This window comes from Ascaphus truei, chromosome 16 (assembly GCF_040206685.1).
Source record: "Ascaphus truei isolate aAscTru1 chromosome 16, aAscTru1.hap1, whole genome shotgun sequence".
Lineage (NCBI taxonomy): Eukaryota > Metazoa > Chordata > Amphibia > Anura > Ascaphidae > Ascaphus > Ascaphus truei.
Genome location: NC_134498.1, coordinates 53,449,619 through 53,472,299, shown reverse-complemented (window position 1 = coordinate 53,472,299; position 22,681 = coordinate 53,449,619). Strand labels below are relative to the sequence as shown.

The following is a 22,681-nucleotide window of genomic DNA, read 5'->3' as shown; positions in this document are numbered from 1 at the left end:
TCAGTGAGTGGTCTCAATCACCACACACTCACTCAGCGAGTGGTCTTTCTCTCACCACACACACTCAGTGAGTGGTCTCTCTCTCACCACACACTCAGTGAGTGGTCTCTCTCACCACACACTCACTCCGTGAGTGGTCTTTCTCTCACCACACACACACACTCAGTGAGTGGTCTCTCTCTCACCACACACTCACTCAGTGAGTGGTCTCTCTCTCACACCACACACTCAGTGAGTGGTCTCTCTCTCACCACACACTCACTCAGTGAGTGGTCTCTCTCTCACACCACACACTCAGTGAGTGGCCTCTCTCACCACACACTCACTCAGTGTGTGGTCTCTCTCTCACACCACACTCACTCAGTGAGTGGTCTTTCTCTCACCACACACTCACTCAGTGAGTGGTCTCTCTCTCACCACACACTCAGTGTGTGGTCTCTCTCTCACACCACACTCACTCAGTGAGTGGTCTTTCTCTCACCACACACACACTCAGTGAGTGGTCTCTCTCTCACCACACACTCACTCAGTGAGTGGTCTTTCTCTCACCACACACACACTCAGTGAGTGGTCTCTCTCTCACCACACACTCAGTGAGTGGTCTCTCTCTCACCACACACTCACTCAGTGAGTGGTCTCTCTCTCACCACACACTCACTCAATGAGTGGTCTCTCTCTCACCACACACTCAGTGAGTGGTCTTTCTCACCGTCTCTCCTCCGTTTCGGCGTCTTCTCCAGAAAGTATCAGTCGCACCAAACACCTAAAGGAGAAGAGTAAATGTGCCTGCGCCTGTGATAACTAGACACGTAGATCATGCGTGTTGCGTGTTATAACTGCTCCTGTGCTACATGTTATTTCTTTGCTTGAGCAGGTGTAAGACTTGTTGTGTGTGTGTATAAGGGAGAGATTCCCAGGCTGACCCATTCAACGTCATCGGACCACGTTGGGCCCGTTTTCTATCTCCTTTCCTCCGCAGGTAAAATGCTGCAGGAAATCCCAGAGTTTAGCGGAGGAAACCGTGTCCCCCCCCCCCTCGCGCGGTGTCCCCCCTCCCGCGGCGTCGCTCCTCCCCCACAGAGAAGGGTATCTGTGATCACCCTGCCCACGTTACCTGAGGGATGTGAACACCTGCCCTGAGTCCGGGGAGCGCCACACCAGGAACTCCAGCGCTCTCATCGCCACTTGCTTCTGACTGTTCTGTTGGGAAAGGTGCAGTAGGAGACGGGCACAAAGTGAGACCCCATAAATCTCCCCGGTGTATTCTGGTAGCCCCTAAACATTGTAACCGTGGTGGGGAAGACGGGTCCTATAGTTTAAAAGTTGCAATCCCCTCTGGTGTCCGTAAAGGAAACAGAATGCAAACAAGGCGTGTATAAAAGACACAGACTATATGTGCGACGCTACATACCGGGCAATGTCACGTATCACACGGCCAGTACTGCGTAATATGGATACGCGTGCGACGCTACATACTATATGTGCGACGCTACATACTATATGTGCGACGCTACATACCGGGCAATGTCACGTATCACACGGCCAGTACTGCGTAATATGGATACGCGTGCGACGCTACATACTATATGTGCGACGCTACATACCGGGCAATGTCACGTATCACACAGCCAGTACTGCGTGATATTGCTACGCGTGCGACGCTACATACTATATGTGCGACGCTACATACCGGGCAATGTCACGTATCACACAGCCAGTACTGCGTGATATTGCTACGCGTGCGACGCTACATACTATATGTGCGACGCTACATACCGGGCAATGTCACGTATCACACAGCCAGTACTGCGTAATATTGCTACGCGTGCGACGTTACATACTATATGTGCGACGCTACATACCGGGCAATGTCACGTACTGCACCGACACACTTTATTCGAGCAAATACCCGGTATGTACCTGGCAGATACCTGGAATGCGCCGCTCCTCACCTCTGACAAGCCCCGTTGCATTTGCCTTCCCAGCCTGGGTTCATGCCTGGCTGACGGGCGGCTGATCTGTTAAATGATAATGATTAGGATTTAATAGGCTGCAATGCTTCGCGTGTCTACCAGATGGCATAAATTCATGAATTGTAATGCAGTATATATATATATGTACTGTGCAGTATTGCAGCCAGCGGGAATAAAATGCTTCAATCCCTGCCGGAAAATAACTCAATGCACTCGGGCAGAAAACAGTCACAAACCTCAATACACCCGGGTATACCCGAATTCGTGGTACTAGCCGAGCTCGAATAAAGTGTGTCGCCAGTGTATCACACTGCCAGTACTGCGTAATATTGCTACGCGTGCGACGCTACATACTATATGTGCGACGCTACATACCGGGCAATGTCACGTATCACACAGCCAGTACTGCGTAATATTGCTACGCGTGCGACGCTACATACTATATGTGCGACGCTACATACCGGGCAATGTCACGTATCACACAGCCAGTACTGCGTAATATTGATACGCGTGCGACGCTACATACTATATGTGCGACGCTACATACCGGGCAATGTCACGTATCACACAGCCAGTACTGCGTAATATTGCTACGCGTGCGACGCTACATACTATATGTGCGACGCTACATACCGGGCAATGTCACGTATCACACAGCCAGTACTGCGTGATATTGCTACGCGTGCGACGCTACATACTATATGTGCGACGCTACATACCGGGCAATGTCACGTATCACACAGCCAGTACTGCGTGATATTGCTACGCGTGCGACGCTACATACTATATGTGCGACGCTACATACCGGGCAATGTCACGTATCACACAGCCAGAACTGCGTGATATTGCTACGCGTGCGACGCTACATACTATATGTGCGACGCTACATACCGGGCAATGTCACGTATCACACAGCCAGTACTGCGTGATATTGCTACGCGTGCGACGCTACATACTATATGTGCGACGCTACATACCGGGCAATGTCACGTATCACACAGCCAGTACTGCGTGATATTGCTACGCGTGCGACGTTACATACTATATGTGCGACGCTACATACCGGGCAATGTCACGTATCACACGGCCAGTACTGCGTAGTATTGCTACGCGTGCGACGCTACATACTATATGTGCGACGCTACATACCGGGCAATGTCACGTATCACACAGCCAGTACTGCGTAATATTGCTACGCGTGCGACGCTACATACTATATGTGCGACGCTACATACCGGGCAATGTCCCGTATCACACAGCCAGTACTGCGTAATATTGCTACGCGTGCGACGCTACATACTATATGTGCGACGCTACATACCGGGCAATGTCACTTATCACACAGCCAGTACTGCGTAATATTGCTACGCGTGCGACGCTACATACTATATGTGCGACGCTACATACCGGGCAATGTCACGTATCACACAGCCAGTACTGCGTGATATTGCTACGCGTGCGACGCTACATACTATATGTGCGACGCTACATACCGGGCAATGTCACGTATCACACAGCCAGAACTGCGTGATATTGCTACGCGTGCGACGCTACATACTATATGTGCGACGCTACATACCGGGCAGTGTCACGTATCACACAGCCAGTACTGCGTGATATTGCTACGCGTGCGACGCTACATACTATATGTGCGACGCTACATACCGGGCAATGTCACGTATCACACAGCCAGTACTGCGTGATATTGCTACGCGTGCGACGTTACATACTATATGTGCGACGCTACATACCGGGCAATGTCACGTATCACACAGCCAGTACTGCGTAATATTGCTACGCGTGCGACGCTACATACTATATGTGCGACGCTACATACCGGGCAATGTCCCGTATCACACAGCCAGTACTGCGTAATATTGCTACGCGTGCGACGCTACATACTATATGTGCGACGCTACATACCGGGCAATGTCACGTATCACACAGCCAGTACTGCGTAATATTGATACGCGTGCGACGCTACATACTATATGTGCGACGCTACATACCGGGCAATGTCACGTATCACACAGCCAGTACTGCGTAATATGGATACGCGTGCGACGCTACATACTATATGTGCGACGCTACATACCGGGCAGTGTCACGTATCACACAGCCAGTACTGCGTAATATTGCTACGCGTGCGACGCTACATACTATATGTGCGACGCTACATACCGGGCAGTGTCACGTATCACACAGCCAGTACTGCGTAATATTGCTAAGCGTGCGACGCTACATACTATATGTGCGACGCTACATACCGGGCAATGTCACGTATCACACAGCCAGTACTGCGTAATATTGCTACGCGTGCGACGCTACATACTATATGTGCGACGCTACATACCGGGCAATGTCACGTATCACACAGCCAGTACTGCGTAATATTGCTACGCGTGCGACGTTACATACTATATGTGCGACGCTACATACCAGGCAATGTCACGTATCACACAGCCAGTACTGCGTAATATTGCTACGCGTGCGACGTTACATACTATATGTGCGACACTACATACCGGGCAATGTCACGTATCACACAGCCAGTACTGCGTAATATTGCTACGCGTGCGACGTTACATACTATATGTGCGACGCTACATACCGGGCAATGTCACGTATCACACAGCCAGTACTGCGTGATATTGCTACGCGTGCGACGTTACATACTATATGTGCGACGCTACATACCGGGCAATGTCACGTATCACACAGCCAGTACTGCGTAATATTGCTACGCGTGCGACGCTACATACTATATGTGCGACGCTACATACCGGGCAATGTCACGTATCACACAGCCAGTACTGCGTAATATTGCTACGCGTGCGACGCTACATACTATATGTGCGACGCTACATACCGGGCAATGTCACGTATCACACAGCCAGTACTGCGTAATATTGATACGCGTGCGACGCTACATACTATATGTGCGACGCTACATACCGGGCAATGTCACGTATCACACAGCCAGTACTGCGTAATATTGCTACGCGTGCGACGCTACATACTATATGTGCGACGCTACATACCGGGCAATGTCACGTATCACACAGCCAGTACTGCGTAATATTGCTACGCGTGCGACGCTACATACTATATGTGCGACGCTACATACCGGGCAATGTCACGTATCACACAGCCAGTACTGCGTAATATTGCTACGCGTGCGACGTTACATACTATATGTGCGACGCTACATACCGGGCAATGTCACGTATCACACAGCCAGTACTGCGTAATATTGCTACGCGTGCGACGCTACATACTATATGTGCGACGCTACATACCGGGCAATGTCACGTATCACACAGCCAGTACTGCGTAATATTGCTACGCGTGCGACGCTACATACTATATGTGCGACGCTACATACCGGGCAATGTCACGTATCACACAGCCAGTACTGCGTAATATTGCTACGCGTGCGACGCTACATACTATATGTGCGACGCTACATACCGGGCAATGTCACGTATCACACAGCCAGTACTGCGTAATATGGATACGCGTGCGACGCTACATACTATATGTGCGACGCTACATACCGGGCAATGTCACGTATCACACAGCCAGTACTGCGTAATATGGATACGCGTGCGACGCTACATACTATATGTGCGACGCTACATACCGGGCAATGTCCCGTATCACACAGCCAGTACTGCGTAATATTGCTACGCGTGCGACGTTACATATTATATGTGCGACGCTACATACCGGGCAATGTCACGTATCACACAGCCAGTACTGCGTAATATTGCTACGCGTGCGACGTTACAAACTATATGTGCGACGCTACATACCGGGCAATGTCACGTATCACACAGCCAGTACTGCGTAATATTGCTACGCGTGCGACGCTACATACTATATGTGCGACGCTACATACCGGGCAATGTCACGTATCACACAGCCAGTACTGCGTAATATTGCTACGCGTGCGACGCTACATACTATATGTGCGACGCTACATACCGGGCAATGTCACGTATCACACAGCCAGTACTGCGTAATAGTGCTACCACGCGTGCGACGCTACATACTATATGTGCGACGCTACATACCGGGCAATGTCACGTATCACACAGCCAGTACTGCGTAATATTGATACGCGTGCGACGCTACATACTATATGTGCGACGCTACATACCGGGCAATGTCACGTATCACACAGCCAGTACTGCGTAATATTGCTACGCGTGCGACGCTACATACTATATGTGCGACGCTACATACCGGGCAATGTCACGTATCACACAGCCAGTACTGCGTAATATTGCTACGCGTGCGACGCTACATACTATATGTGCGACGCTACATACCGGGCAATGTCACGTATCACACAGTCAGTACTGCGTGATATTGCTACGCGTGCGACGCTACATACTATATGTGCGACGCTACATACCGGGCAATGTCACGCATCACACAGCCAGTACTGCGTAATATTGCTACACGTGCGACGCTACATACTATATGTGCGACGCTACATACCGGGCAATGTCACGTATCACACAGTCAGTACTGCGTGATATTGCTACGCGTGCGACGCTACATACTATATGTGCGACGCTACATACCGGGCAATGTCACGTATCACACAGTCAGTACTGCGTGATATTGCTACGCGTGCGACGCTACATACTATATGTGCGACGCTACATACCGGGCAATGTCCCGTATCACACAGCCAGTACTGCGTAATATTGCTACGCGTGCGACGCTACATACTATATGTGCGACGCTACATACCGGGCAATGTCACGTATCACACAGCCAGTACTGCGTAATATTGCTACGCGTGCGACGCTACATACTATATGTGCGACGCTACATACCGGGCAATGTCACGTATCACACAGCCAGTACTGCGTAATATTGCTACGCGTGCGACGCTACATACTATATGTGCGACACTACATACCGGGCAATGTCCCGTATCACACAGCCAGTACTGCGTAATATTGCTACGCGTGCGACGTTACATACTATATGTGCGACGCTACATACCGGGCAATGTCCCGTATCACACAGCCAGTACTGCGTAATATTGCTACGCGTGCGACGCTACATACTATATGTGCGACGCTACATACTATATGTGCGACGCTACATACCGGGCAATGTCCCGTATCACACGGCCAGTACTGCGTAATATTGCTACGCGTGCGACGCTACATACTATATGTGCGACGCTACATACCGGGCAATGTCACGTATCACACAGCCAGTACTGCGTAATATTGCTACGCGTGCGACGCTACATACTATATGTGCGACGCTACATACCGGGCAATGTCCCGTATCACACAGCCAGTACTGCGTAATATTGCTACGCGTGCGACGCTACATACTATATGTGCGACGCTACATACTATATGTGCGACGCTACATACCGGGCAATGTCACGTATCACACAGCCAGTACTGCGTAATATTGCTACGCGTGCGACGCTACATACTATATGTGCGACGCTACATACCGGGCAATGTCACGTATCACACAGCCAGTACTGCGTAATATTGCTACGCGTGCGACGCTACATACTATATGTGCGACGCTACATACCGGGCAATGTCACGTATCACACAGCCAGTACTGCGTAATATTGCTACGCGTGCGACGCTACATACTATATGTGCGACGCTACATACCGGGCAATGTCACGTATCACACAGCCAGTACTGCGTAATATTGCTACGCGTGCGACGCTACATACTATATGTGCGACGCTACATACCGGGCAATGTCCCGTATCACACGGCCAGTATTGCGTAATATTGCTACGCTTAGGATCAGAGCATTCTGTAATGTGTGTTATGGGCGGGAGACCCTCAGATCTGCCCCCAAACTAATACTCTGACGATGTAGTGTTTCCTAATGAATAGGCCCCGTCTCAACCGCACCGCTACAGAGTACAGCTACATTTCTGTCCCCAAGAGCTTGCAATCTAAATGTCACACCCCTGAGTGCGTGGCCATGTCTCTGCCACTCTTACTCGCCCACTTACCTCCAGGGCTATTTGTGCCGCCAGGCTCAGCAGGTCAGTAGCTGAACAGCTCTGCTCCATGAGAAGCCGCACGGTGTCCGGCTCTGCCGCCAGCTTTCCCATGGTACATACAGCGTCTGTAGCTGCAACAGGCACGTCAGTTACTCACTCACTGCCCACATTCACTGCTCACACGCACCTGGCCTCGCTCGCTGTCACACTCACACGCACCTGGCCTCGCTCGCTGCTCACACTCACTGCTCACACGCACCTGGCCTCGCTCGCTGCTCACACTCACTGCTCACACGCACCTGGCCTCGCTCGCTGCTCACACTCACTGCTCACACGCACCTGGCCTCGCTCGCTGCTCAGACGCACCTGGCCTCCCTCGCTTCTCACACGCACCTGGCCTCGCTCGCTGCTCACACGCACCTGGCCTCGCTCGCTGCTCACACTCACTGCTCACACGCACCTGGCCTCGCTCGCTGCTCAGACGCACCTGGCCTCCCTCGCTGCTCACACGCACCTGGCCTCGCTCGCTGCTCACACGCACCTGGCCTCGCTCGCTGCTCAGACGCACATGGCCTCGCTCGCTGCTTACACGCACCTGGCCTCCCTCGCTGCTCACACGCACATGGCCTCGCTCGCTGCTTACACGCACCTGACCTCGCTCGCTCGCTGCTCACATGCACCTGGCCTCGCTCACTCGCTGCTCACATGCACCTGGCCTTGCTCGCTCGCTGCTCAGACGCACCTGGCCTCCCTCGCTGCTCACACGCACATGGCCTCGCTCGCTGCTCACACGCACCTGGCCTTGCTCGCTCGCTCGCTGCTCAGACGCACCTGGCCTCCCTCGCTGCTCACACGCACATGGCCTCGCTCGCTGCTTACACGCACCTGACCTCGCTCGCTCGCTGCTCACACGCACCTGGCCTCGCTCACTCGCTGCTCACACGCACCTGGCCTCGCTCGCTGCTCACACGCACCTGGCCTCGTACGCTCGCTGCTCACACGCACCCGACCTCGCTCGCTGCTCACACGCACCTGGCCTCGCTCGCTCGCTGCTCACACGCACCTGGCCTCGCTCGCTGCTCACACGCACCTGGCCTCGCTCGCTGCTCACACGCACCTGGCCTCGCTCGCTGCTCACACGCATCTGGCCTCGCTCGCTGCTCACACGCACCTGGCCTCGCTCGCTCGCTGCTGAACACGCACCTGGCCTCGCTCGCTGCTGAACATGCACCTGGCCTCGCTCGCTGCTCACACGCACCTGGCCTCGCTCGCTTGCTGCTCACACGCACCTGGCCTCGCTCGCTGCTCACACGCACCTGGCCTCACTCGCTGCTCACACGCACCTGGCCTCACTCGCTGCTCACACGCACCTGCCCACACTCACTGCTCAGACGCACCTGGCCTCCCTCGCTGCTCACACGCACCTGGCCTCCCTCGCTGCTCACACGCACCTGACCTCGCTCGCTGCTCACACGCACCTGGCCTCGCTCGCTGCTCACACGCACCTGGCCTCACTCGCTGCTCACACGCACCTGGCCTCACTCGCTGCTCACACGCACCTGCCCACACTCACTGCTCAGACGCACCTGGCCTCCCTCGCTGCTCACACGCACCTGGCCTCCCTCGCTGCTCACACGCACCTGACCTCGCTCGCTGCTCACACGCACCTGACCTCGCTCGCTTGCTGCTCACACGCACCTGGCCTCGCTCGCTCGCTGCTGAACACGTACCTGGCCTCGCTCGCTCGCTGCTCACACGCACCTGGCTTCGCTCGCTCGCTGCTCACACGCACCTGGCCTCACTCGCTCGCTGCTCACACGCACCTGCCCACACTCACTGCTCAGACGCACCTGGCTTCGCTCGCTCGCTGCTCACACGCACCTGGCCTCACTCGCTCGCTGCTCACACGCACCTGCCCACACTCACTGCTCAGACGCACATGGCCTCCCTCGCTGCTCACACGCACCTGGCCTCCCTCGCTGCTCACACGCACCTGACCTCGCTCGCTGCTCACACGCACCTGACCTCGCTCGCTTGCTGCTCACACGCACCTGGCCTCGCTCGCTCGCTGCTCACATGCACCTGGCCTCGCTCGCTGCTCACACGTACCTGGCCTCGCTCGCTCGCTGCTCACACGCACCTGGCCTCGCTCGCTCGCTGCTGAACACGTACCTGGCCTCGCTCGCTCGCTGCTCACACGCACCTGGCTTCGCTCGCTCGCTGCTCACACGCACCTGGCCTCACTCGCTCGCTGCTCACACGCACCTGCCCACACTCACTGCTCAGACGCACCTGGCCTCGCTCGCTGCTCAGACGCACCTGGCCTCGCTCGCTGCTCACACGCACCTGGCCTCGCTCGCTGCTCACACGCACCTGGCCTCACTCGCTGCTCACACGCACCTGCCCACACTCACTGCTCAGACGCACCTGGCCTCCCTCGCTGCTCACACGCACCTGGCCTCCCTCGCTGCTCACACGCACCTGACCTCGCTCGCTGCTCACACGCACCTGACCTCGCTCGCTTGCTGCTCACACGCACCTGGCCTCGCTCGCTCGCTGCTGAACACGTACCTGGCCTCGCTCGCTCGCTGCTCACACGCACCTGGCTTCGCTCGCTCGCTGCTCACACGCACCTGGCCTCACTCGCTCGCTGCTCACACGCACCTGCCCACACTCACTGCTCAGACGCACCTGGCCTCGCTCGCTGCTCAGACGCACCTGGCCTCGCTCGCTGCTCACACGCACCTGGCCTCGCTCGCTGCTCACACGCACCTGGCCTCGCTCGCTGCTCTCACGCACCTGGCCTCGCTCGCTGCTCACACGCACCTGGCCTCACTCGCTCGCTGCTCACACGCACCTGGCCTTGCACGCTCGCTGCTCACACGCACTTGGCCTCGCTCGCTGCTCACACGCACCTGGCCTCGCACGCTCGCTGCTCACACGCACCTGGCCTCGCTCGCTGCTCACACGCACCTGGCCTCGCTCGCTGCTCACACGCACCTGGCCTCGCTCGCTCGCTGCTCACATGCACCTGGCCTCGCTCGCTGCTCACACGCACCTGACCTCGCACGCTCGCTGCTCACACGCACCTGGCCTAGCTCGCTTGCTGCTGAACACGTACCTGGCCTCGCTCGCTTGCTGCTCACACGCACCTGGCCTCGCTCGCTCGCTGCTCACACGCACCTGGCTTTGCTCGCTCGCTGCTGAACACGCACCTGGCCTCGCTCGCTGCTCACACGCACCTGGCCTCGCTCGCTCGCTGCTCACACGCACCTGGCCTCGCTCGCTCGCTGCTCACACGCACCTGGCTTTGCTCGCTCGCTGCTGAACACGCACCTGGCCTCGCTCGCTGCTCACACGCACCTGGCCTCGCTCGCTCGCTGCTCACACGCACCTGGCCTCGCTCGCTCGCTGCTCACACGCACCTGGCCTAGCTCGCTTGCTGCTGAACACGTACCTGGCCTCGCTCGCTTGCTGCTCACACGCACCTGGCCTCGCTCGCTCGCTGCTCACACGCACCTGGCTTTGCTCGCTCGCTGCTGAACACGCACCTGGCCTCGCTCGCTGCTCACACGCACCTGACCTCCCTCGCTGCTCACATGCACCTGGCCTCGCTCGCTGCTCACACGCACCTGGCCTCGCTCGCTGCTCAGACGCACCTGGCCTCGCTCGCTGCTCAGACATACCTGGCCTTGCACGCTCGCTGCTCACACGCACCTGGCCTTGCTCGCTGCTCACACGCACCTGGCCTCGCACGCTCGCTGCTCACATGCACCTGGCCTCGCTCGCTCGCTGCTCACACGCACCTGACGTCGCTCGCTGCTCACACGCACCTGACCTCGCTCGCTCGCTGCTCACACGCACTTGGCCTCGCTCGCTCGCTGCTCACATGCACCTGACCTCGCTCGCTCGCTGCTCACACGCACCTGGCCTCGCTCGCTCCCTCTCTGCTAAGCTTATTCAGGTTCTTGTATCTGCACTCGTATGCTCACTCACACTTACTCAGAGCTGTCTGCACACACTGTACAGATCACTGACAGTTTGCAGCCGGGCTCTGGCTAGTTTGAGTGGCCCACCTCCCATATGTCAGGTGTGAATGAGTGATTGGCAAGTGTAGGGGGCTCCTACCTTCAGGGACATTACTCTCCAGCATGGCTATCTTGTACAAGCTGAGCTGCGTTAGCATGCTGTCAGGGTCGCAGTGCTCAGCTTCCATCACCGCCTCTCTGGCCTGCACAGAACAGTGACAAGCCTTCCAGTGACCAATCACAGCGCTCCAATTGGCGCAGCTGACCGCCGCATTATGTTATACAACACACTAGTATATGCGGATATATTAAATAAGGGATATATTAAGTGATACTCTGCACGTCTCTTTAGATAGGAAAGGTTTGCTTGAGGAATGTTCTGCGGTACTCCAGAGGAGCGTTACATTGCTCTGCGGGTCTCCAGAGGAGCGTTACATTGCTCTGCGGGTCTCTAGAGGAGCGTTACATTGCTCTGCGAGTCTCTAGAGGAGTGTTACATTGCTCTGCGGGTCTCTAGAGGAGCGTTACATTGCTCTGCGGGTCTCTAGAGGAGTGTTACATTGCTCTGCGGGTCTCTAGAGGAGTGTTACATTGCTCTGCGGGTCTCTAGAGGAGCGTTACATTGCTCTGCGAGTCTCTAGAGGAGCATTACATTGCTCTGCGGGTCTCTAGAGGAGCGTTACATTGCTCTGCGAGTCTCTAGAGGAGCATTACATTGCTCTGCGGGTCTCTAGAGGAGCGTTACATTGCTCTGCGGGTCTCTAGAGGAATGTTACATTGCTCTGCGGGTCTCTAGAGGAGCGTTACATTGCTCTGCGAGTCTCTAGAGGAGCATTACATTGCTCTGCGGGTCTCTAGAGGAGCGTTACATTGCTCTGCGGGTCTCCAGAGTAGCGTTACATTGCTCTGCGAGTCTCTAGAGGAGCGTTACATTGCTCTGCGGGTCTCTAGAGGAGTGTTACATTGCTCTGCGGGTCTCCAGAGTAGCGTTACATTGCTCTGCGAGTCTCTAGAGGAGCATTACATTGCTCTGCGGGTCTCTAGAGGAGCGTTACATTGCTCTGCGGGTCTCCAGAGTAGCGTTACATTGCTCTGTGAGTCTCTAGAGGAGCATTACATTGCTCTGCGGGTCTCTAGAGGAGCGTTACATTGCTCTGCGGGTCTCCAGAGGAGCGTTACATTGCTCTGCGGGTCTCCAGAGGAGCGTTACATTGCTCTGCGGGTCTCCAGAGGAGCGTTACATTGCTCTGCGGGTCTCTAGAGGAGCGTTACATTGCTCTGCGAGTCTCTAGAGGAGCGTTACATTGCTCTGCGAGTCTCTAGAGGAGCGTTACATTGCTCTGCGGGTCTCTAGAGGAGCGTTACATTGATCTGCGGGTCTCCAGAGGAGCGTTACATTGCTCTGCGGGTCTCCAGAGGAGCGTTACATTGCTCTGCGGGCCTCTAGTGGAGCGTTACATTGCTCTGCGATTCTCTAGAGGAGCGTTACATTGCTCTGCGGGTCTCTAGAGGAGCGTTACATTGCTCTGCGGGTCTCCAGAGGAGCGTTACATTGCTCTGCGGGTCTCCAGAGGAGCGTTACATTGCTCTGCGGGCCTCTAGTGGAGCGTTACATTGCTCTGCGATTCTCTAGAGGAGCGTTACATTGCTCTGCGGGCCTCTAGTGGAGCGTTACATTGCTCTGTGATTCTCTAGAAGAGCGTTACATTGCTCTGCGGGTCTCTAGGAGCGTTACATTGCTCTGCGATTCTCCAGAGGAGCGTTACATTGCTCTGCGGGTCTCCAGAGGAGCGTTACATTGCTCTGCGGGTCTCTAGGAGCGTTACATTGCTCTGCGGGTCTCTAGGAGCGTTACATTGCTCTGCGATTCTCTAGAGGAGCGTTACATTGCTCTGCGGGTCTCCAGAGGAGCGTTACATTGCTCTGCGGGTCTCTAGGAGCGTTACATTGCTCTGCGGGTCTCTAGGAGCGTTACATTGCTCTGCGATTCTCTAGAGGAGCGTTACATTGCTCAGCGATTCTCCAGAGGAGCGTTACATTGCTCTGCGGGTCTCTAAAGGAGCGTTACATTGCTCTGCGATTCTCCAGAGGAGCGTTACATTGCTCTGCGATTCTCTAGAGGAGCGTTACATTGCTCTGCGATTCTCTAGAGGAGCGTTACATTGCTCTGCGGGTCTCTAGGAGCGTTACATTGCTCTGCGGGTCTGACCTTGGGGAGCTGCTTTAGGTGTAGGAGGCAGGAGGCGCGGTTCCGCTGCAGCTTGGCAAGGTTCGGCGCGGTGTGCTCCGGCGTGTATAACTCCCGGGAGTAGTCATACCACTGGAGGGCGTCTGTGTAGTTCTTCGCCTGTGATCGAGAGCAGACACATCCAGTAACCGAAAGAGCACCATTCTCTACCAAGCACTCCCAGTCTCACTGGTCTAACCTCAGGCCAAAAGCACACAAGGAGCGGACTTTAGCGGGGCCGGGGTATGAAGGGTCCGCTACTATAGGACCCCAATGTAGCGCAGAATTATAAGCGGGCGCATTGCACTCTTGCATGCATACACAGGTTCATACATGCATGTACTCATATACATGTACTGATAGACACGAAGCAGGCTGACTCTCCCTGCAAGTAGGAAAAGTGCAGAGCAGGCCCATCGCCGAAACAAGGAGATCCAGAGGTGACTCCAATTAAAATGAATTAATTACATGGATTAAAATGTAAAAACGCCCCTACGCGCTATATCAAGGTGTAACAAGTGAAAATCGGCACATAGGGGTGAGGTCCCGCGCCAGAGACCCACACACGCTCTGAACGTGAACGTTATTTTTTTATGACTCCTTTATTGTTATTTTTGTTTCATGTTGCGCGCGCGTGCGTGTGTACTCTCACACAAACACGCGCGCGCTGACAGAAAGACCCAGGCGCGCACACACAGAGAAACACACGCACACTGTGAGAGGAACGGTGGTGAGGTGGGGGATGGGAGATACACAAGCCCTGCATTTGCAAATGATACCTATCCCTACTAAGGGTTAAAGGCCAGGGAAGGTTTTGCAAATGAAGCCGGGTGCGGATCACCTGTCCCTAATTAACAAGTACAAGAAAGGGCCGGCGGGGCCAGTCCTGCCCTCTTCCAGCTAAGGGCTGTTCTATACTGTGTGCGGCCGTGTGTGTGTGCGTGTGCGTGTGCGTGAGCTTCCAGCTAAGGGCTGTTCTATACTGTGTGCGGCCGTGTGTGTGTGCGTGTGCGTGAGCTTCCAGCTAAGGGCTGTTCTATACTGTGTGCGGCCGTGTGCGTGTGCGTGTGCGTGTGCGTGAGCTTCCAGCTAAGGGCTGTTCTATACTGTGTGCGGAAAAATGCACACGCACACAGAAACACACACACACACACACACACACACGAGCCTGTACAAGGGGTTCATCTCCTTATCACAAGCCTTTAAGTTCCTGGAAGATCACATACAGAACTGAAACAGGGAATGTATGCACAATATGTGTACAGGACCTCAAAGCTCTTGGCTGCCGAATCCCACAGGATGAGGTGTAGCTGGGTCACTGTGTCTGGGGACAGCTGCTTCCTTGGGTAATGACCTGAAAAACAATGAGCTGCTTCAGCATCGGGCGCACAATATGTGTAAAGCGTCTGTGAGGGGAATGAGACCCCTCAATGTGGGAGAAATGATACCTTCTTCAGGTACATATCAGGGGTCTGTGTGACATGGACAGGTTCTATCACACTGCGGACCCTCAGATACACAAAGCGGGGCCCGGAAAACCCGCACTGCTACACACACACACACACACACACACACACACACGTAAGGGCCCCCCTCATACTGCGGCGTAAGGGCCCCCCTCATACTGCAGCGTAAGGGCCCCCCTCATACTGCAGCGTAAGGGCCCCCCTCATACTGCAGCGTAAGGGCCCCCCTCATACTGCAGCGTAAGGGCCCCCCTCATACTGCAGCGTAAGGGCCCCCCTCATACTGCAGCGTAAGGGCCCCCCTCATACTGCAGCGTAAGGGCCCCCCTCATACTGCAGCGTAAGGGCCCCCCTCATACTGCGGCGTAAGGGCCCCCCTCATACTGCGGCGTAAGGGCCCCCCTCATACTGCAGCGTAAGGGCCCCCCTCATACTGCGGCGTAAGGGCCCCCCTCATACTGCAGCGTAAGGGCCTCCCTCATACTGCAGCGTAAGGGCCCCCCTCATACTGCGGCGTAAGGGCCCCCCTCATACTGCAGCGTAAGGGCCCCCCTCATACTGCGGCGTAAGGGCCCCCCTCATACTGCGGCGTAAGGGCCCCCCTCATACTGCGGCGTAAGGGCCCCCCTCATACTGCGGCGTAAGGGCCCCCCTCATACTGCGGCGTAAGGGCCCCCCTCATACTGCGGCGTAAGGGCCCCCCTCATACTGCGGCGTAAGGGCCCCCCTCATACTGCGGCGTAAGGGCCCCCCTCATACTGCGGCGTAAGGGCCCCCCTCATACTGCGGCGTAAGGGCCCCCCTCATACTGCGGCGTAAGAGCCCCCCTCATACTGCAGCGTAAGGGCCCCCCTCATACTGCGGCGTAAGGGCCCCCCTCATACTGCGGCGTAAGGGCCCCCCTCATACTGCAGCGTAAGGGCCCCCCTCATACTGCGGCGTAAGGGCCCCCCTCATACTGCAGCGTAAGGGCCCCCCTCATACTGCAGCGTAAGGGCCCCCCTCATACTGCAGCGTAAGGGCCCCCCTCATACTGCAGCGTAAGGGCCCCCCTCATACTGCGGCGTAAGGACCTCCCTCATACTGCGGCGTAAGGGCCCCCCTCATACTGCGGCGTAAGGGCCCCCCTCATACTGCAGCGTAAGGGCCCCCCTCATACTGCAGCGTAAGGGCCCCCCTCATACTGCGGCGTAAGGGCCCCCCTCATACTGCAGCGTAAGGGCCTCCCTCATACTGCAGCGTAAGGGCCCCCCTCATACTGCGGCGTAAGGGCCCCCCTCATACTGCAGCGTAAGGGCCCCCTCATACTGCAGCGTAAGGGCCCCCCTCATACTGCGGCGTAAGGGCCCCCCTCATACTGCGGCGTAAGGGCCCCCCTCATACTGCGGCGTAAGGGCCCCCCTCATACTGCGGCGTAAGGGCCCCCCTCATACTGCGGCGTAAGGGCCCCCCTCATACTGCGGCGTAAGGGCCCCCCTCATACTGCGGCGTAAGGGCCCCCCTCATACTGCGGCGTAAGGGCCCCCCTCATACTGCGGCGTAAGGGCCCCCCTCATACTGCGGCGTAAGGGCCCCCTCATACTGCGGCGTAAGGGCCCCCCTCATACTGCGGCGTAAGGGCCCCCCTCATACTGCGGCGTAAGAGCCCCCCTCATACTGCGGCGTAAGGGCCCCCCTCATACTGCGGCGTAAGGGCCCCCCTCATACTGCGGCGTAAGGACCCCCCTCATACTGCTGCGTAAGGGCCCCCCTCATACTGCGGCGTAAGGGCCCCCCTCATACTGCGGCGTAAGGGCCCCCCTCATACTGCGGCGTAAGGGCCCCCCTCATACTCATACTGCAGCGTAAGGGCCCCCCTCATACTGCGGCGTAAGGACCCCCCTCATACTGCGGCGTAAGGGCCCCCCTCATACTGCGGCGTAAGGGCCCCCCTCATACTGCGGCGTAAGGGCCCCCCTCATACTGCGGCGTAAGGGCCCCCCTCATACTGCAGCGTAAGGGCCCCCCTCATACTGCAGCGTAAGGGCCCCCCTCATACTGCGGCGTAAGGACCCCCCTCATACTGCGGCGTAAGGGCCCCCCTCATACTCATACTGCAGCGTAAGGGCCCCCCTCATACTGCGGCGTAAGGGCCCCCCTCATACTGCGGCGTAAGGGCCCCTCATACTGCGGCGTAAGGGCCCCCCTCATACTGCAGCGTAAGGGCCCCCCTCATACTGCGGCGTAAGGACCCCCCTCATACTGCAGCGTAAGGGCCCCCCTCATACTGCTGCGTAAGGGCCCCCCTCATACTGCGGCGTAAGGGCCCCCCTCATACTGCTGCGTAAGGGCCCCCCTCATACTGCTGCGTAAGGGCCCCCCTCATACTGCTGCGTAAGGACCCCCCTCATACTGCAGCGTAAGGGCCCCCCTCATACTGCTGCGTAAGGGCCCCCCTCATACTGCGGCGTAAGGGCCCCCCTCATACTGCGGCGTAAGGGCCCCCCTCATACTGCGGCGTAAGGGCCCCCCTCATACTGCAGCGTAAGGGCCCCCCTCATACTGCAGCGTAAGGGCCCCCCTCATACTGCGGCGTAAGGACCCCCCTCATACTGCGGCGTAAGGGCCCCCCTCATACTCATACTGCAGCGTAAGGGCCCCCCTCATACTGCGGCGTAAGGGCCCCCCTCATACTGCGGCGTAAGGGCCCCTCATACTGCGGCGTAAGGGCCCCCCTCATACTGCAGCGTAAGGGCCCCCCTCATACTGCGGCGTAAGGACCCCCCTCATACTGCAGCGTAAGGGCCCCCCTCATACTGCTGCGTAAGGGCCCCCCTCATACTGCGGCGTAAGGGCCCCCCTCATACTGCGGCGTAAGGGCCCCCCTCATACTGCAGCGTAAGGGCCCCCCTCATACTGCGGCGTAAGGGCCCCCCTCATACTGCAGCGTAAGGGCCCCCCTCATACTGCGGCGTAAGGGCCCCCCTCATACTGCGGCGTAAGGGCCCCCCTCATACTGCGGCGTAAGGGCCCCCCTCATACTGCAGCGTAAGGGCCCCCCTCATACTGCAGCGTAAGGGCCCCCCTCATACTGCAGCGTAAGGGCCCCCCTCATACTGCAGCGTAAGGGCCCCCCTCATACTGCGGCGTAAGGGCCCCCCTCATACTGCGGCGTAAGGGCCCCCCTCATACTGCAGCGTAAGGGCCCCCCTCATACTGCGGCGTAAGGGCCCCCCTCATACTGCAGCGTAAGGGCCTCCCTCATACTGCAGCGTAAGGGCCCCCCTCATACTGCGGCGTAAGGACCCCCCTCATACTGCGGCGTAAGGGCCCCCCTCATACTGCGGCGTAAGGGCCCCCCTCATACTGCGGCGTAAGGGCCCCCCTCATACTGCGGCGTAAGGGCCCCCCTCATACTGCGGCGTAAGGGCCCCCCTCATACTGCAGCGTAAGGGCCCCCCTCATACTGCAGCGTAAGGGCCCCCCTCATACTGCAGCGTAAGGGCCCCCCTCATACTGCGGCGTAAGGGCCCCCCTCATACTGCGGCGTAAGGGCCCCCCTCATACTGCGGCGTAAGGGCCCCCCTCATACTGCGGCGTAAGGGCCCCCCTCATACTGCGGCGTAAGGGCCCCCCTCATACTGCGGCGTAAGGGCCCCCCTCATACTGCGGCGTAAGGGCCCCCCTCATACTGCGGCGTAAGGGCCCCCCTCATACTGCGGCGTAAGGGCCCCCCTCATACTGCGGCGTAAGAGCCCCCCTCATACTGCAGCGTAAGGGCCCCCCTCATACTGCGGCGTAAGGGCCCCCCTCATACTGCGGCGTAAGGGCCCCCCTCATACTGCAGCGTAAGGGCCCCCCTCATACTGCGGCGTAAGGGCCCCCCTCATACTGCGGCGTAAGGGCCCCCCTCATACTGCAGCGTAAGGGCCCCCCTCATACTGCAGCGTAAGGGCCCCCCTCATACTGCGGCGTAAGGGCCCCCCTCATACTGCGGCGTAAGGACCTCCCTCATACTGCGGCGTAAGGGCCCCCCTCATACTGCGGCGTAAGGGCCCCCCTCATACTGCAGCGTAAGGGCCCCCCTCATACTGCAGCGTAAGGGCCCCCCTCATACTGCGGCGTAAGGGCCCCCCTCATACTGCAGCGTAAGGGCCCCCCTCATACTGCGGCGTAAGGGCCCCCCTCATACTGCGGCGTAAGGGCCCCCCTCATACTGCGGCGTAAGGGCCCCCCTCATACTGCAGCGTAAGGGCCCCCCTCATACTGCAGCGTAAGGGCCCCCCTCATACTGCAGCGTAAGGGCCCCCCTCATACTGCAGCGTAAGGGCCCCCCTCATACTGCAGCGTAAGGGCCCCCCTCATACTGCGGCGTAAGGGCCCCCCTCATACTGCAGCGTAAGGGCCCCCCTCATACTGCGGCGTAAGGGCCCCCCTCATACTGCAGCGTAAGGGCCTCCCTCATACTGCAGCGTAAGGGCCCCCCTCATACTGCGGCGTAAGGGCCCCCCTCATACTGCAGCGTAAGGGCCCCCCTCATACTGCGGCGTAAGGGCCCCCCTCATACTGCGGCGTAAGGGCCCCCCTCATACTGCGGCGTAAGGGCCCCCCTCATACTGCGGCGTAAGGGCCCCCCTCATACTGCGGCGTAAGGGCCCCCCTCATACTGCGGCGTAAGAGCCCCCCTCATACTGCAGCGTAAGGGCCCCCCTCATACTGCGGCGTAAGGGCCCCCCTCATACTGCGGCGTAAGGGCCCCCCTCATACTGCGGCGTAAGGGCCCCCCTCATACTGCGGCGTAAGGGCCCCCCTCATACTGCGGCGTAAGGGCCCCCCTCATACTGCAGCGTAAGGGCCCCCCTCATACTGCAGCGTAAGGGCCCCCCTCATACTGCAGCGTAAGGGCCCCCCTCATACTGCGGCGTAAGGACCTCCCTCATACTGCGGCGTAAGGGCCCCCCTCATACTGCGGCGTAAGGGCCCCCCTCATACTGCGGCGTAAGGGCCCCCCTCATACTGCAGCGTAAGGGCCTCCCTCATACTGCGGCGTAAGGGCCCCCCTCATACTGCGGCGTAAGGGCCCCCCTCATACTGCAGCGTAAGGGCCCCCTCATACTGCAGCGTAAGGGCCCCCCTCATACTGCGGCGTAAGGGCCCCCCTCATACTGCGGCGTAAGGGCCCCCCTCATACTGCGGCGTAAGGGCCCCCCTCATACTGCGGCGTAAGGGCCCCCCTCATACTGCGGCGTAAGGGCCCCCCTCATACTGCGGCGTAAGGGCCCCCCTCATACTGCGGCGTAAGGGCCCCCCTCATACTGCGGCGTAAGGGCCCCCCTCATACTGCGGCGTAAGGGCCCCCCTCATACTGCGGCGTAAGGGCCCCCCTCATACTGCGGCGTAAGGGCCCCCTCATACTGCGGCGTAAGGGCCCCCCTCATACTGCGGCGTAAGGGCCCCCCTCATACTGCGGCGTAAGAGCCCCCCTCATACTGCGGCGTAAGGGCCCCCCTCATACTGCGGCGTAAGGGCCCCCCTCATACTGCGGCGTAAGGACCCCCCTCATACTGCTGCGTAAGGGCCCCCCTCATACTGCGGCGTAAGGGCCCCCCTCATACTGCGGCGTAAGGGCCCCCCTCATACTGCGGCGTAAGGGCCCCCCTCATACTCATACTGCAGCGTAAGGGCCCCCCTCATACTGCGGCGTAAGGACCCCCCTCATACTGCGGCGTAAGGGCCCCCCTCATACTGCGGCGTAAGGGCCCCCCTCATACTGCGGCGTAAGGGCCCCCCTCATACTGCGGCGTAAGGGCCCCCCTCATACTGCAGCGTAAGGGCCCCCCTCATACTGCAGCGTAAGGGCCCCCCTCATACTGCGGCGTAAGGACCCCCCTCATACTGCGGCGTAAGGGCCCCCCTCATACTCATACTGCAGCGTAAGGGCCCCCCTCATACTGCGGCGTAAGGGCCCCCCTCATACTGCGGCGTAAGGGCCCCTCATACTGCGGCGTAAGGGCCCCCCTCATACTGCAGCGTAAGGGCCCCCCTCATACTGCGGCGTAAGGACCCCCCTCATACTGCAGCGTAAGGGCCCCCCTCATACTGCTGCGTAAGGGCCCCCCTCATACTGCGGCGTAAGGGCCCCCCTCATACTGCTGCGTAAGGGCCCCCCTCATACTGCTGCGTAAGGGCCCCCCTCATACTGCTGCGTAAGGACCCCCCTCATACTGCAGCGTAAGGGCCCCCCTCATACTGCTGCGTAAGGGCCCCCCTCATACTGCGGCGTAAGGGCCCCCCTCATACTGCGGCGTAAGGGCCCCCCTCATACTGCGGCGTAAGGGCCCCCCTCATACTGCAGCGTAAGGGCCCCCCTCATACTGCAGCGTAAGGGCCCCCCTCATACTGCGGCGTAAGGACCCCCCTCATACTGCGGCGTAAGGGCCCCCCTCATACTCATACTGCAGCGTAAGGGCCCCCCTCATACTGCGGCGTAAGGGCCCCCCTCATACTGCGGCGTAAGGGCCCCTCATACTGCGGCGTAAGGGCCCCCCTCATACTGCAGCGTAAGGGCCCCCCTCATACTGCGGCGTAAGGACCCCCCTCATACTGCAGCGTAAGGGCCCCCCTCATACTGCTGCGTAAGGGCCCCCCTCATACTGCGGCGTAAGGGCCCCCCTCATACTGCTGCGTAAGGGCCCCCCTCATACTGCTGCGTAAGGGCCCCCCTCATACTGCTGCGTAAGGACCCCCCTCATACTGCAGCGTAAGGGCCCCCCTCATACTGCTGCGTAAGGGCCCCCCTCATACTGCGGCGTAAGGGCCCCCCTCATACTGCGGCGTAAGGGCCCCCCTCATACTGCAGCGTAAGGGCCCCCCTCATACTGCGGCGTAAGGGCCCCCCTCATACTGCAGCGTAAGGGCCCCCCTCATACTGCAGCGTAAGGGCCCCCCTCATACTGCGGCGTAAGGGCCCCCCTCATACTGCGGCGTAAGGGCCC

The 22,681-nt window shown here is 58.3% G+C and overlaps 1 protein-coding gene across 1 annotated transcript in view; it reads right to left on the bottom strand.

Annotated features, from left to right (window-relative positions):
• Positions 1–22,681, bottom strand: part of TEX11 (testis expressed 11) — a 68,655-nt gene that overhangs the window by 36,481 nt on the left and 9,493 nt on the right. Inside the window, exons 6-11 of the mRNA XM_075572676.1 lie at positions 15,510–15,595; positions 14,224–14,361; positions 12,115–12,217; positions 7,996–8,117; positions 1,115–1,200; positions 710–763 (exon numbers count right to left, since the gene is read on the bottom strand). Coding sequence (XP_075428791.1) covers positions 710–763; positions 1,115–1,200; positions 7,996–8,117; positions 12,115–12,217; positions 14,224–14,361; positions 15,510–15,595 — 589 coding nt within the window. The remainder of the gene's footprint in view (positions 1–709; positions 764–1,114; positions 1,201–7,995; positions 8,118–12,114; positions 12,218–14,223; positions 14,362–15,509; positions 15,596–22,681) is intronic.